Raw genomic sequence first — 15,503 nt, 5'->3', positions numbered from 1 at the left:
CTTTTCTCTGCACCTTCATGCCTGGCTGATTATTATGTTTTGCCCTTTGCTGGCATACAGTGTACCTTCCGTGGTCTTTAAAAATGCTATTCTTTCCAATGAATCATCATACGTAATTCAGCTAAACTTCAAGGACCATTTAAAGCCATTTGATTTTATTGTATATTCAGAGCAGTAACTGAAGGGAAAATGCTGCAGTTAAGTTCACCTTGGAAGAACATATGCTCACTTTCCTCCTGCATTTTGAACCTAAAGTGTTCTTGTACTGTCATACTTCTAATTACCATTTTTACTGAAAAAACCTGCATCTCATTAAATGTTTCTTCCCCCCCCCCAGAAAAGCAGATGATGAGCATTGAGCTCAGGATGCAGATTCACACTTACACTTCCATCCTATATCGCGCTGAAATCACCCGTATTAATTAATTAATTTTGTATACCGCCCTGTACCTGCCGGTCTCAAGGCAGCTCACAGGATAAAATCACAACATAAAAACATAAAATACACAATTAAAACAAAAACAACTCAATAATACCCCTCAACACATTTTAAAAGGGCATTGATTTTACCAGTCTGGTATTAGAAATGACAATATAGAAAAGCCAGTAAGGGAACATTCCACTTCCCAGGACAATCTCTAATGAACCTTAAGGTTGTTTTCATTGAAAAAAGAATCAATTGAATTACAGTGAATTACATTCAAGAGGTTCAGTGCTATCACTTGGGGACTAAATTCATATAACTGATTTCTATTGTGCTGCACTCAATTATTTACTTTGTTGTCACAATCCAAAAGGGCATTTTGCTTCAGAACTCTTGCAATGCATTTCCATGATTCACAGGAATTGACCGATGCTAGAATTGGAATATTAGGAGCAAGCTTTTAAAATCCATTGGATGTTATAGGTGCTGACGGAGCAAATTAATTTTGGATGTTTTCACAAAGGAAGCATTTGACCTGGATTTCTGAGGCCAGATAAAGTCAATGAACCAAGGCAAGCAAGGAAATTGAAGCAAATTCTTTTTGCATACCAGATGTCAGGACCTTATCAAGGTTGCTTAAAAGCCTGATAAGGGGTTTGAGAAGGATTTGGAAGGTACAGAAACAGGCTTAATGATTCCTCTTTACCTTCTGTCTGCAGTTTCATCTGTGTTTCTTGCTTTCTTGATAAGATCATGGAGCTTACGAGAACCGCTATGGTGTGCAGGTGGTTAGAGTCTGAAGACTTTCATCTGGGATAGTAAAATTTATTTATCTACCCAATGAGGTGATTTCAGGCAAATACTGTTTTGTAGATTCTGTTCTCTGTGGCAACAGGACTTGGTTCCAGCACAATGGCATTGTTATGCTGCTGCAGATTCATTGTGTTGGTGTATTGTTTCGTTCCTCCACTGGCACATGCAAAGTTGGCAGAGGTGACCCTATTTTGCCCATCCAGCAAAAACACGAAGATAGACTTGCTCTTTAAGAACATCGTGGGAATCTGTGGATGAGTGCCGTTTGAACCCCACTTTTCAAACTCCAACATGATATTTACAGTAACTTGGAGGGGCAATACGCAACCTGATAGCTGCTCCAGTCATCAGTCATAAGCCCTTCTCCTTAGCAGTGGTGGAGCTCCATGCTCCAGCACCAGGGGTGGGGGTGGTGGAGAGCAGGGGTGGGCAGGGCTGCCGCGCCGCTTGCAGGGGCGTGGTGTGCGTCCTGGGGGTGTGGCATGCCGCCTGCAGGGGTGTGGCGTGCATCCTGGTGCAGGGCATGCCACCTGCAGTGGCGTGGCGCCCAGCATGGGGGGGGGGTAGTCACGATGGCACCCCACCAGGATCGTGCTGCCGGGGCGGTGTGCTCCCCCCCCACTCCTCTTCCTCCGCCAGTGCTCCTTAGTTCATAAGAACATCTAGTACAGTGGTATCTTGGTTCTCGAACTCAATCTGTTCTGGAAGTCCATTTGACTTCCAAAACGTTTGCAAACCAAGGCACGGCTTCTGATTGGCTCATTGGCCCTGGAAACAATGCCAACAGCCGAAACGGACGTTCAGCTTCCAAAAAACGTTCACAAACTGGAACGCTTACTTCCAGGTTTGTGGCATTCAGGAGCCAATTTGTTCAGGAGCCAAGTTGTTCGGGAACCAAGGTACCACTGTATTGTCAACTCACACCTCAGCCTACTTGCATAACCTGGTAATAATGTGGTTATTATTACCCCACTAAGTGGAAATATTAAGTAGGTCCCTTAGAGTGGAAGGAGGGGCACAAGTGATTTGCTCAGCTAAAACAGTTTTTGATGCCTAGGGTGGGCAAGGATAAATCAAGAAAGAATAGAAAGAGAGGACAAATAGGGAGGGGCATAAACAAGGCACATAAACACACAAAACATTGCATCATGTTCAGTCACTTTCCAAGAAGAAGATTCACCTTTTAGAAGTGGGTCTCACAGGTTTCTGCCATGTTAACTCTTGAAAATAATCAGGAACCAGGAACCAGTACAGAAGTCTAGAGCAGGAGCCATGGGCAACTGTGGAGCAGGGCAGAGCAGCTACCCAATCCCTGTGGATGAACCATAATCTCCTGATCCCCAGATTTCATTTTAATTATTTTTAGGAGTATTTCTAGCATTTCTAGAACCTGAGATATGAGGTGTCATTCTTCTCATTCCTTTGTGAGAATCTCGTCTGCTCCCACCTTCTTTTGTCACCCCCATGGGACAGCGGAGGGTAGAGGGGGACGGCTTCCCTTCCTGGGACCTCCTGAGCAGGGATGGAGGAGCCGAGGAGCAGCTCTCTTTCCCTCCCCAATTGCTCCCAGGTGTGCCAAAGAACTGCCTCACGGGCAGCTGCTCTAACCAGGGATCAGTTGCAAGACAAGCGGGTTTGCTCAAGCAACAGCAGAAAGCAGCTTCACAATCTTCCACAGTCTTTAGCATTTAATTGGCCTAGGAATCGTACCCCATATTCAGTATCTCTTTGCTGATAGTTAATTATGCATTTCCTGTAATTTTGTCCTGACCGTCCCTGCATACTGAGTCTCTGGGCAAAATAAATGAACCACAGACGGTTGCTAGGCAACAGAACCTCAGGCTTAACCAGTGGATGTCAGTAGGTTTCTGCTTGCTCAGTCTCTGGCACTGAGGGAAACGTGAGGAAAACCACCATGCAGGCCACAGGCTTGGTCTAGTCCATCCCAGACCTTTTGCATGACCACCCTGGCGTTCCTTTCTTTCCCCCACCCTTCATGAAGCATAAGTTGTCATTTGCAGGACCTTATTTCACAGCCACCCACTTCAGTCCCAGAGCCATTAAGCTAGAAGGCAACAAAAGACCATCTCCCTGCAAATGACATTTTTTCCTGCCCTAAGCAGCCCATGCAAACCTGCGCTCCAGTGTCCTGGAAGACACACTTTGCTTACCAGATTTTTTTCAAGGAATCTGGGGACACTCCTCCCCCATTTTAATTTCATGCTTTATTTTTTTAGGGAAGGGTTGCCCAGAGTTCTTGACCTTTTTTAGGGGCGGACCCCCAAAGTTGTTGGGCACGCACCTCAACACAAGGCCATCTACAAACACACAAACACAAAAAAGAGGTTGGTGGGGAAGAGAGGTTGAGTAAAGGCCCTCGCTGGTGTTGGGAAATCACGCATGAAAACACACACACAAGGCACTGGCTTCCCGTAACCGGGAGACCGCTGGAGGGCGAGTGCAGTCTCTATGGAGATTTAACTGGTGGTGGTGGTGTCTCGTTACCAGAGGTGGACAAACAGCAGACTCACACACAGCCCTCCTGAAATATACTCGGAGTCGAGAGTGGATTTCATCCTCTTTATTCAGCTCATAGTGGTGAGGAGGAGGAATGGAAGTTCCCCCAGAACGTCTACTTTATATACATTATTTACACAATGGGCCCCACGTGATTGGCTAATTCCGGGATTCTCCTGTAGGCCAATCAGGTTACGGATTCCCTTCCACCTGGAGCTGGATTGGGTGGCTCCTGTGGACCAATCAGACTGCTGCATTCTGAATCCTATTGTTCTAGGGCCAATCAGACTGCTGCATTTGGATCCTATTCAACTCAGTACATAACACCTCCCCACAAGAGAGGCTGCTGGTGCTGGAGGAGGCGCGGAGGGAGGGAGGGAGAGAGGGAGGCTCTGCCTCCTGGGAACGTTTCAGTCCCCACCCCCTGCGCCCCACTCCCAGCGGGAAGGCAGCGCAACACCACCAGGGACAAGGGGCACTGCAGCGCCTTCCTTGCCCCACCCCCGCTGTTAAACTCACCATCTCCGCAGTGGCCGTTGGAGGGAGAGGAGGGAGAGAAAGCAAAGGAGCCAGCCCGACTCCCCCCCCCCCGTTTCCCCCTCAGCCTTCGCTTTCAAACCTCTTTGTTCCCATGAGGAGCCACCGCCGCGCTCCGTCTCTCTGTGTGTCTCGCAATGCGGCACAGCTCTTTTCTATGCTCCTCCTCCTCTTCTCGCTCGCCCCTCCCCCAACTCAGGCGCGCAGAGCCCGCAGCAGAAGAGCACCAGGCACAAGTTCAGGGCGAGTGTTGTTCGAGGAAACGAGCCAGAAGTGTTATGTACTGAAGTTCTCACCCTGGGCCAGCAGGGGGATACTGTAGATAGTTATGCAAATGAAGGATTGAAAGTGACATTCAGTGATTGGATAGTTTTAGAAAGTTGCTACAATAACGTTGTACTGGAGCTCTATATAAGCAGGTTGACTGAGCTCTTCAGTTCAGTTCAGTTCTGGCCTCTGAATAAACAAGAGCTGTTTGAAGAATCGCTGTGTCGTCTGATATGTTCACCCACAACTTAACAAGAAGGAAGCTCTCTGGCTCCCGCCTCGGTTTAAATAGCCCCCCCACCAGTGGATTGGTTGGCTGGAACTTTGACATGGCCGGGACCTCCGGTGCTGCTTGCTGCCATGGCGCCCACCATGTTGCCTTGCCAGAAGTCCCCAGGCATAAATCCGGGGACATTAATTAAAATCCGGGGACAGATTTTGTCCGGGGACAGATTGGTGAATCCGGGGACTTATGGGGAAGGGTCTGTCACTCTGTGGTGGCACCTCTGCTTTACATGCAAAAGGTTCAAGTTTCAAGCCTTGACCTCTCCGGCCAGGGCTGAGAAAAATTCCTTTACTCCTCTCTCCTTTAGTGATGGGTGGGGAGACTTGAGTGCTAAAAAAGCCGGTCAAGGGGGCAGATTTTCTGAGCAAAATTCTCTCCCTGCTTTGTAATCTTATCACAGGTGGGGGGGGGGGCTTCCTCTGCCACTGAGGGGGTTGGTAGAAGATAAGCAAGAGATTCTAGGAAGGGTAGCAAAATAATCTGAAAAATCTCAGCATGCAGAATCCTTTCACAAACTTGCTGTTTATTCTGAATTACCAACACTTTCTTCATTTTTTTTTTTACAGGCTGCTGTCTACATGATGAAATAATTTACCTGTGGCTATGTATTTATTTTTGTACACATACACTATTACATTTTTTTGTTTGTGCCATTTTAGCAGCATGGTTTTATATAATCAGTCTTTAATTTGCGCTAAAGTGTGTGTGTGTTTCTGCAATTGAAAAGGGGTTTCAGTGCAAGCCTGTTGCTTTTTAAGCCATCTTCCCAGTCAACCTTTTAGTTAGTAACAAAAACAAAACAGTTTTAAGCATAACTTTATTTTTTAAAGTACTAATTACACAAGAGTGCCTAAAAATGCTTTAGCACAAATTAAATTAGTGAGCTTTTAAAAACTGATCAAAAATGGATTTTTAAATTGGCATGTTCAGACGTGGGTATTTCCTTTCAACTCAGCAAGAGTGGTATGCCACACTCACCAGTGTGGACAGAATATGGAATGTGTGGAAGGTCAACTGCAGTGCCAGATGCAGCTTAGAGCAACAGAGCTGATTTGGTATCACCAAGAGCCACCAGTCTGCAGTCAGATAGTGAAAGCCTCCTCAGTGACATCCCACCTGGCAGCTCCTGAAGTTCCCCCTTAGTCAGCTCAGTTCTGCTGCCCCTCCCTGCTGCCTGCTGGGTCCAGGAATAGTGACTATGGGCCTCCCAATGCAGGCAGAGCTATGCCACACACATCATTCTCACCCTGCTGAGGTTATTCTAGCATGTGCTAGAATAGAGAAAATTAGGTTTGCAGGTAGACACAGAAGGAAGAGACCTTCTTGTAGCTCCCCAATTCAAACATCTCACTTAAGAAGGTTGGGGCTCTCTGTGTTGCATTTCAGATCTGTAAGCATAAAATATGGTGGGAATCTGGAGAAAGTTGGCATTACTGATTATCCCAACCACTCTTTCAACCTAGGGCATTTCCGGACAACCTGTTTATTGAGTATCCATCCTGATTTGTTTGCAGGGAGGCTAGATTATTTTTTTGTGGCTGGGATAGCCCAGTTAAATGGTCAGCATATAAACATATTATTAATATTAATATTAATATTATTATCAAGGTAAGTCATCCCAAGTCATCCCAATCCTAGGTGTTCTCTAAGAGTACACCCTGATTACGCCATGGACAAGGAGATGTCCTGAGTTCACACATGTCTAAAGGGGCACCTTATTATTTGCTATTACCACTCATATTCCACTGCCAAATCTCGTCAGGTAAGTTTGGGGACTGAATGTCAGCCTTCAGGAGTATTAATAAAAAATTGATAAAGGAAGAATCCAGGATGTATGGTTCCAACACAGATAAAATGTATCTAAGGTTTTCACCATCATGATATCCAAGGGTGGCCCATTCTGGTTCGCCATCACAGGCACACACACACCTGCCCAAACCTTGCTTATTGTGTCTGCACCACTGCCGTGGCTTCCACAGAGCTCACAAGATCTTGGCAGAAACCAGCATACAGCTCAGTGGTGGCCAGGCAGGCTGACCGTGGGATTCTGCCACTCCAGGAGGCTGCTTCAGTCTGCCTCCTGGGGGGACCAGCCCTGGTGATACCAACATGTAGAAAGGTGCTACTTTGCGCACACAGAAAAACAGCCAATTTTTCTATCTTTATGAGAGGTTAAGGCTATGTGCAACTCTTTATTTTCTATCTCCATAAAGAGTAAATTCTGCTAAGGGGACATGAAGAATGGCCTACTCCTTGCTGGTTTCAAAAGAATGCCAGAAATGTTCCTATCTCCTGAGGAATGCTGGCGCTGGATGGAAGTCAAGAGGTGTACATAGAATATGCTTTGATCTGAGTACAAAATATCTCCAGAGGTGCCCAAGGTTGTTTTGCCAGTTCCCAAATCCAAAACTTATAACTATTTTCAACTTGCTCTTAACCGGTTTTCTACCCCTTCCTTCACGAGCGCTGTGTTCTAGGGAAAGATGTAGCATATCAGTATTTTGACAAAGTCCACAGGCCCTGACCAGCACACAAGAACCAGAGAGCCTCTTCCTTTACAAAGATAAAAGCTACCATGCAGAAGCCGACTGACATCTGTGGCAGGTCTGGTTTAGATCTCAGAAGGAGCACTGTGACCTAGAAAAAGAGAAAAGTGATCTTTAAATACCTCTGCTGACTCACCAACCAGCACTGCACAACACAGATGTCACTGAGACAGAGGCTGGGTGTGAAAAATGCAAGCTATAATTCTTAGGGAAAGACTTCAAATGAAATGCCAAGATTAATTTATTTGGACCAATTATCTTTACTCGCCCCCCTCCAATTTATATAATGTGCATCTATAATATTGGCTGAATACAGTTGTAATGAATGTTTGGAGCAAATGTATCTTTCCCACTCACAATTTTTGTATTTTCAGTTGAGTATAACATTTGCAAATTCATTGCTAGGTTGCAGAGACCTTCCTGACAAATACTTCAAATCAAGCAGATAAGATCTATGAATTGCACCTGAGTTGAAGGTTGCTATTATATCACTTTTGGATGAAATACGCGGGTGGGAAGACAGGAATATTTATCTTCTTTCTTCTTCATATTCTTCTCAAGACCGGATATCAGGGACTTCTGTTGCTGTGGAACTAGAAGCTGCTGCTGCTGCAATACCAGCAATGTGTCAGATGTTTATCTGTGTCTCAGCTGTTACCAGGAAACAAAATGTTGACCAGAGAGTTTGGCAGGGAGGAGAGAGAAAAGAAATCAAGTGACAACTGTTTGCTTTAAGGAAACTGGAATGTTCTCTGCAAAAAACCAAAACCAAACAAAAGCCCTGGCAAAGTGAGGCAGGATCTGTTTCAGGTAAGAAGAAAGTAGTGGTGTGACTGGTGTTATTAACTCTTCTTATGCTGTAGATATACGTCTAGGATGACCAATTAGCCAGCAGCAGCAATTGGCAGGTTAAAAGTGAGAATTATAGGAGCTGGGTTAAAAGTTGGCAACCCTAGGCTATGTGCCACATAGCATCGTGTTTATAATATTCTGTTGGGAGCCACTCAGAGTGGCTGGGGAAACCTAGCCAGATGAGCGGGGTATAAATAAATTATTATTATTATTATTATTATTATTATTATTATTATTATTATTATTAGTGGTAGGGTGGCCAACTCCCCACCGCCCGCTGACAGAATTCCTGTGTCTCTAACAGCAACCTATTAGGCATCTTTTCAATGGGAACAACTGTTCATATATATATATAAAATCCTCAAAGCAACTTAATAATAAAGTAAAGTACAAAGAGGTAAGATAAGTTAAAGCCAAATTTAAAAAAAAGAAAAGAGCAACATACAAAGAAACCTCCTAAAAGATGAACTTAGTAGTGGTTGTGATCCTGGTCACTTCACTTGTCAAGCTCATTTGCCCCTCCCTTTACATTTCACACTTCTTCACACACCCAACACCCCAGACTTTGCCACCTCTGCAGTTTGCTGGACTGCTTGCCTACTAACCTGTCCACACCTCCCTCCTCAGCTTCCCTCCTCCTTGCCTCACCTGGGCCACCCACTTGCTGACCTGCCCATCTCCATCCTCTGGCTCCTCCTCGGCTCTCATGGTCCTGCATCTCCACCCTTTTGATCCCTCCTCCTAGCTTGGGCCAGCTGGCTGCTCAACAGCCCCACAGCTCTTTACACTGCAGGTCACAGTGCCCCCTCTCTGCAGCTGCAGCCCCGGCTCACGTTGCTCACCACACCCACTCTCCACCCCCTTGACAAACACTCTCCTCCCCCAACTCCTTCCAACCCCAGCCATCCCAGCCTATCTGCCACTCCCATCCCACCCCCAATTCCCATCCTCACATAGTTTGTCCCAAACTCCCCTCTCCCCATCCCCCCTCAGCTTGCTCTAATCCAGGGGTCAGCAACCTTTTTCAGCTGTGGGCCGGTCCAGCGTCCCTCAGACCATGTGGCGGGCTGGACTATATTTTTTTGGGGGGGGAATGAACGAATTCCTATGCCCCACAAATAACAGAATCATAGAATCATAGAACTGTAGAGTTGGAAGGGACCCTGAGGATCATCTAGTCCAACCCCCTGCAATGCAGGAATATGCAGCTGGTCCATACAGGGATTGAACCTGCAACCTTGAGTGTTATCAGCACCATGGTCTAACCAACTGAGCTATCCAGGCTCATAACCCAGAGATGCATTTTAAATAAAAGGACACATTTGACTCATGTAAAAACACGCTGATTCCCGGACCGTCCGCAGGCTGGATTGAGAAGGCGATTGGGCCGGATCCGGCCCCGGGCCTTAGTTTGCCTACCCATGGCCTAGATGAACTCAGTTGTGTTTTTACTATTGTGAACAAAAGCTGATTGCCATCTGTGACTTCTTTTCCTGACCTGTGGATGAACCTGCATTCCTGACAGTCCCTGGATGCTATGAATGCCAAAATTTGGGATTCCCTCCGAACCCGTGCCAGAGTTTTGTGGCCATTTTGCAGCTCCCCAAAACAGAAATTGATCCATCAAACCATGGTTTTAGTTAACACCCCAAAACCCAACAGCGTCCAAATCACTTCAAACCAGGGCCAAAGTTCGGCAACAGTTTTGCTGCAAAAACTCCACAATTTTCAGGCCCCCCCAACTGAGTAATTTAAACTGAAACCGAAGGTCATAGGTATCACCCCCAAACCCAAGGTTGTCTGATTCACTCCAAGCTATTAGCCAATAGTCCAACAGCAGTGTTTTTCAGCAAATACCCTAAGTTTGCAGAGCCCCACCAAACCGAGTAATTGATACTCAGACTTGAGGGTCATCGGTGTCAAGCCAAAGGCCAAGACGGTCTGATTCATGCAAAAACACGCTGATTCCCAGACCGTCCGCGGGCTGGATTGGGAAGGCGATTGGGCCATATCTGGACCACGGGCCTTAGGTTGCCTACCACTGCGTCTAATCCCGCGATCCGCCACTGCTCACTCTGCCTACTCATGCTGCCAGGCAGCCTGCTTTGCACAGTTGCTCTGCCTGCTATTGTCATGTTTCAGTTTGCATAGTCACCCATGGGAAGTGCAACATGGTGACACCTTACATTTCTATGTATATAGAAATGTATATAGAAAGGTGTAATTACACACACACACACACACACACACACACACGCACGCACACACACCTATATTTCTTAGTTCCCTATATATATAAGGTACATGGAGACTAATAATAATAACCCTGGGCGGCTTCCAACAAAAGATTAAAAATACATTAAAGCAGTGGTGTGTAGAAGGTGACTGTGTTGCAATATGTCCCACAGGGCTCACATATATTTAACCTGAAAGGGAAATTTATTGCTGCAGCTTGTGAAGTTGTAGCGTATTGGTTACAAAATGTAGTCATATGCCAGGCTTATGAAGGGTTCACATAGGTATGAATTTTGGTTTTTATTTTCTAAGTAAACATGAGAAGGGCCCTCATCCTCTCTCAGTCATTGCAAACAAATATTTTGAGCGAGTGGGGCAGGGTGATGGGGGGAACTCATACAAATAACAAAACTCTGTGGCCTTCATAACTGATGCATGAGTCCAGGAAAGCTTTTGCAACAATAACACTCCATTGCGTTATCTTTCTTACGATTGATGTCCCAGAACAGTAGTCTGAACCACTGTAGAGTGAACTGGAAATTGAAAAGATTCTTTGACCTTTCCTAGGGTAGCAGAAGGCATTGTTTCACTGCTTCTGCTGGAAGTCAAATGGGATACTGAACCTGCACCAATTGTGGATTGATTAGCAATGTAAGAGTTGGTTTACTTTGCTTTCACTCATGCTTAACGATCCAATTTCTTGACAGACCTATCAGAAAGTATGTTCTTACATGTTTGTCTAATGTACACATAGATACTTTTTTGTTATAAATAACTAGATTTGATGTGCTCTGTTTGGGAGCTAGCCTAGACAGCTCAGTTGTGACATGCTGCACAATTTTTAGCACATTTATCCACAACAATCCTCACTGAGGTCAGTTTCAGACAGTCTGTTGACTGAGCATTCATCCTGATATGTTGTCTAACCTCCTTGCAAACACATCAAGCAATTGTCTCAAACTTTACAGTGCATTTTCCTGTCACTTTCCTTGCTACAAAAGTCTGGGTTTTGTTGTTGTTGTTGGAAGGTGGTTTGTAGCTCAAGAGCTCCAAATTCAATTGAACTGTGCAACCTGAATTTGCCAGTGTGATTGAACCCCACCCACAAAATAGGAACAGTCTCGAAGTACCATGAGTTACAGGGAGCTTACTCCCAAAGTAAAAACACAATTTACCAAAGCTGTTTTTAACCAAAAAGAAAACTAAGAGCCGTGTCAAACATGAAAATATTTTCACTACTTGGAAAGCAGGAAAAGGTGGGCAAACCACATGTAGTTCAGCACCTGTGATGATCAAGACACATCAGCTTTGCTATGTGTACACATGATATACATGTACAGCTTGTATACAGGCAGAGAAGAGACATATACCAACATTATGGTGCATGGTATGTTCATGCTTTTCCCTACACCTAAGTATTTTGAGGAAGCCTTGTTTGTTTTTAAAGCCACATTTTGCAAAACTGGGAAAAGAAGTGTGCAACTGCATAGCTGATTTTTTTTTAAAAAAATTACCTCTACCACCACCTACTGGACATAGTAAATAGTGTAGCATTATTCTTCAACGACAAATGCATCCACCAGAGCAACTTTTTCATTTTCCACATAGATCTCTCTCTCTCTCTCTCTCTCTCTCTCTCTCTCTCTCTCTCTCTCTCTCTCTCTCTCACACACACACACACACACACACACACACGGTCTTGGTCCGTGGGAGTGATCCGGCCCATGGCCAGTAAACCTTGCTGACCCCTGGTCTAGCTCCTACAATTGAAGGGCAATCAATACCTTGTCCTTTTCAAGGGACTAGTAGTTAACTGCAGGAAATGGAGAATGACTGTTCATACTGGGGGAAGGCGCTATAATACTGGATTGGGGTGCATAGTATATAACCAAATAAAGAAAGGAAAAGGTAAACTTAAAAAATGTTCTTTTCCTGCAACAGATGAATTAGTGGAAGTAATAGCATTTGTGCTCCCTGCAACAATTGAAAAAGATACACATGCATTATAGAAGCTGTTCCTTTGGCAATCTGTGCTTCTATTGTGTTCTGACTGGATATCAGATCTGTCACTGCCTATCCATACATGTTCCCAGTCACCATATTTCAAGCATTCAACATGAATGATCTGTCATGCACGCTTCAACTTAAGGAAAGAAGAACTACACAATATTATTTGAGATTTATTTGCAGAACAGCAGTCACAGAGATCAGCAGAGTTTAATTAATTAGCATGGCACAGTGATTTCAAATGGGGGAGAAACTCTCACTTTGAAGGTATGTTAAATACAGTTAGGAGACTGATTTATCTGAATAATACTTGCATTTGGTCATTTTTCTTCCAGCTGACCTAGCCAAGGTGCAACTGCTGGCTAATTAGAGTTTCACCTGGCTTGCCAGTAGTATATATGAAAAGGATCTTGGGGTCTTAGAGGACCACAAGCTTAACATGAGTCAACAGTGTGATACAGCAGGGAAAAAAAGCTAGTGCCATTCAAGGCTGCATCAACAGAAGTATAGCGTTCAAATCAAGGGACGTAATAGTCCCACTCTCTTCTGCCTTGGTCAGAACCACACCTGTGCCACAATTTAAGAAGGATATTGACAAGCTGGAACATGTGGAGAGGAGGGCAACCAAGATGATCAAGGGTATGGAAACCAAGCCTTATGAGGAACGGTTGAAGGAGCTGGGTATGTTCAGCTTAGTAAAGAGGAGACTGAGAGGAGATATGATAGCCATCTTCAAATATCAAGAGCTGTCACATGGAAGATGGAGCAAGCTTGTTTTCTCCTGATCCAGAGAGTAGGAATCAAACCTTCAGGACGCAATAAAGAGATTCCAACTAAACATCATAGATTCTTAGAGTTGGAAGGGACCCCAAGGGTAATCTAATCTAACCTCCTGCAATGCAAGAATCTCACAAAATTATTGTTCCATGTTTCTGAATATCTCTCTCTGTCTCATAAGACTAGACGTAATGGACACCTAACGAAGCCAAATATTGGAAGATTCAGGACAGATAAAGTATTTGTTCACACAGCTCATAGCTAAACTATAGAATTCCCTCCCCCAAGAGGCAGTGCGGCCACCAACCTGGATGGCTTTAGAAGAGGATCAAACATGTTCATGGAGGAGGAGGAGACTCCCAATGGCCACTAGCCATAATGGCCCTGCTCTGTCTCCATGGGTGGAAGCTGTAATAATTCTGAATACCAGTTGCTGGAACCCACAGGAGGGGAGAGGGCTCTTGGGCTTGGGTCCTGGCTTGCCAGTTTCCCACGGGTATCCAAAGTGACCACCATGAAAACAGGGTGCTGGATTTCATGGACCACTGGCCTTCTGCTTCTGTGTACAGGATGTTTCTGAAAAGGGCCCCTTGTAGACAGCCAAACCGGCAGTATTAGTATGGCACTCAGAAGGATGTTCACTGTCTTCTTAATATTACAGGAGATGCTGTCACAACAACATTTCTGAAGTTGGAGGGGAAACAGGAGTTTGTTCTAATGTTCTAATTAACACTTGCAGCCAACAAACACGGCTGTGCTGCCATTTCAAAGGGAGAGGGTCATCTGTGAAGGCATTTATGTTTGGAAGGTGCTTGGACTTGGATTGACTTTAGACACCAGTAACCCACTCAACTAACACGGGAACGGCTCATGGATACCATTAATAGCCAGCCTTCTCAGGTCCACCAGCAAAGCAGGTTCCACTTTAAATATATTGCATATGCCTGTCCTCCTTCTCCTTATATTTAGTGGCATTATTAGGCCATACCTTGTTCTTCTCTTTCCAGGATGAGGGGGCAGGGGGTTCCTATGAAAGGCGGCATTCCCATAAGCAGCTTTTATCAACCTTGTGCAATATGCTCCACTTGTCAGAGTCCACTCTCTCACTCAATTGTTAAAGGTAGCCCAGCTTTCTTTCTCGGCTGTCTGAACATTTCCGTTGTGTTTTCCATCTCTCTCTTCCTGTTAAAATAAACCTCCCTCCAAAACACTGGTGGCACCACTGACCCCATTTGTGGATCTCACCCATCAGTTCAAGGTAAGTTATGCAAACAACTGATTCCCCAACAGATCAATTGACTACAGAACTGTGGGATCTGTATGGAAGTTCACAGGTCCCTTGGCTATCAGATTGCTTGTTCATTGATTAAAATAGTTTGAATTCATATATAGGCATGGAGGTGACCTTGCAAATCATCATGTATGTGTTTTTAAGAGCTCCTGCAAATTGGGAATGAGACTGAGGAAAGATGCTTTAAGACAGGGGTAGACAACATAGTGCCCGCCAGATATTTTGTACCACAGCTCCTGTCGTCTCTGACCATGCTAGCTAGGTCTGATGGGATTTGTAATCCAAAACCTCTGGAGGACTTCATGTTGGCTACCTCTGCCTTCTGAACCCCAAGAGCAGGACCCAGTTTCTTCTGTTCCTCTTCATCTTACATGCTCCACCCCATTTCAGTGTGATTTTGATTTGCTTTTCTTGCTCATCCTTCCACTTTTACAGCAACACTTTCTGCAGCAAAACAGGCAGCACTTCAGTGAGATAAATAGGGCAAGGAGTACAACAGCCAGGAGGAAGGCAATGACGTCAAGAGAGTGATACTGGACCCAGTTGAGGTCATGTGCTGCCGGCCTCAAGTGGGGAGCCCCCTTGTGCTTCATCACAAACTCCACCCAGTGCACCGCAAGGTCAAGAGGTTCAATGGGCCTGTCCAGGTGGAGAGCTGAGAGACGCTGGATGTTCTCTTTATACCTAAAAGAAAAGAACCTCTTTAGGAAATAAATATTACAGGGAAATAAAACACACAGCACAGGAGCAGATTTCCAAAGCATTTGAAATCCAAGTGGAGTTGATACTGTTCTCTAGTTTATATTGCTGAGGTTATTTTTTCATTACAAATGTGGATCCCCTGAGCAGCTGAGACCTCCACTGTGTAGAGGCTGGACGTGCTGAGAGACTGGGAACATGGGATGCAAAACCCCCCCCTGTTCCTGTGTGTGCAGATGCACACACTTCAGG

General features: G+C 45.1%; 1 protein-coding gene and 1 long non-coding RNA gene across 7 annotated transcripts in view; both read right to left on the bottom strand.

Moving 5' to 3' along the window:
* The window catches only part of LOC310743599, a 265,247-nt gene that overhangs the window by 146,727 nt on the left and 103,017 nt on the right, over positions 1-15,503 (bottom strand). The gene's annotated exons all lie outside the window — the stretch shown is intronic.
* Positions 12,645-15,503, bottom strand: part of LOC310770136 (UDP-glucuronosyltransferase 1A6-like) — a 54,266-nt gene continuing 51,407 nt past the window's right edge. For all 6 annotated transcript variants that reach the window (XM_083630508.1, XM_083630509.1, XM_083630505.1 and 3 more), the window contains exon 5: positions 12,645-15,236. In XM_083630508.1, coding sequence (XP_083486634.1) covers positions 14,939-15,236 — 298 coding nt within the window. In that variant the 3' untranslated portion in view covers positions 12,645-14,938. The remainder of the gene's footprint in view (positions 15,237-15,503) is intronic.

The sequence above is a fragment of the Podarcis filfolensis genome (genome assembly GCF_964270895.1).
Source record: "Podarcis filfolensis genome assembly, chromosome: 1".
NCBI lineage: Eukaryota > Metazoa > Chordata > Lepidosauria > Squamata > Lacertidae > Podarcis > Podarcis filfolensis.
This window is presented reverse-complemented; position numbering and strand designations above follow the sequence as displayed.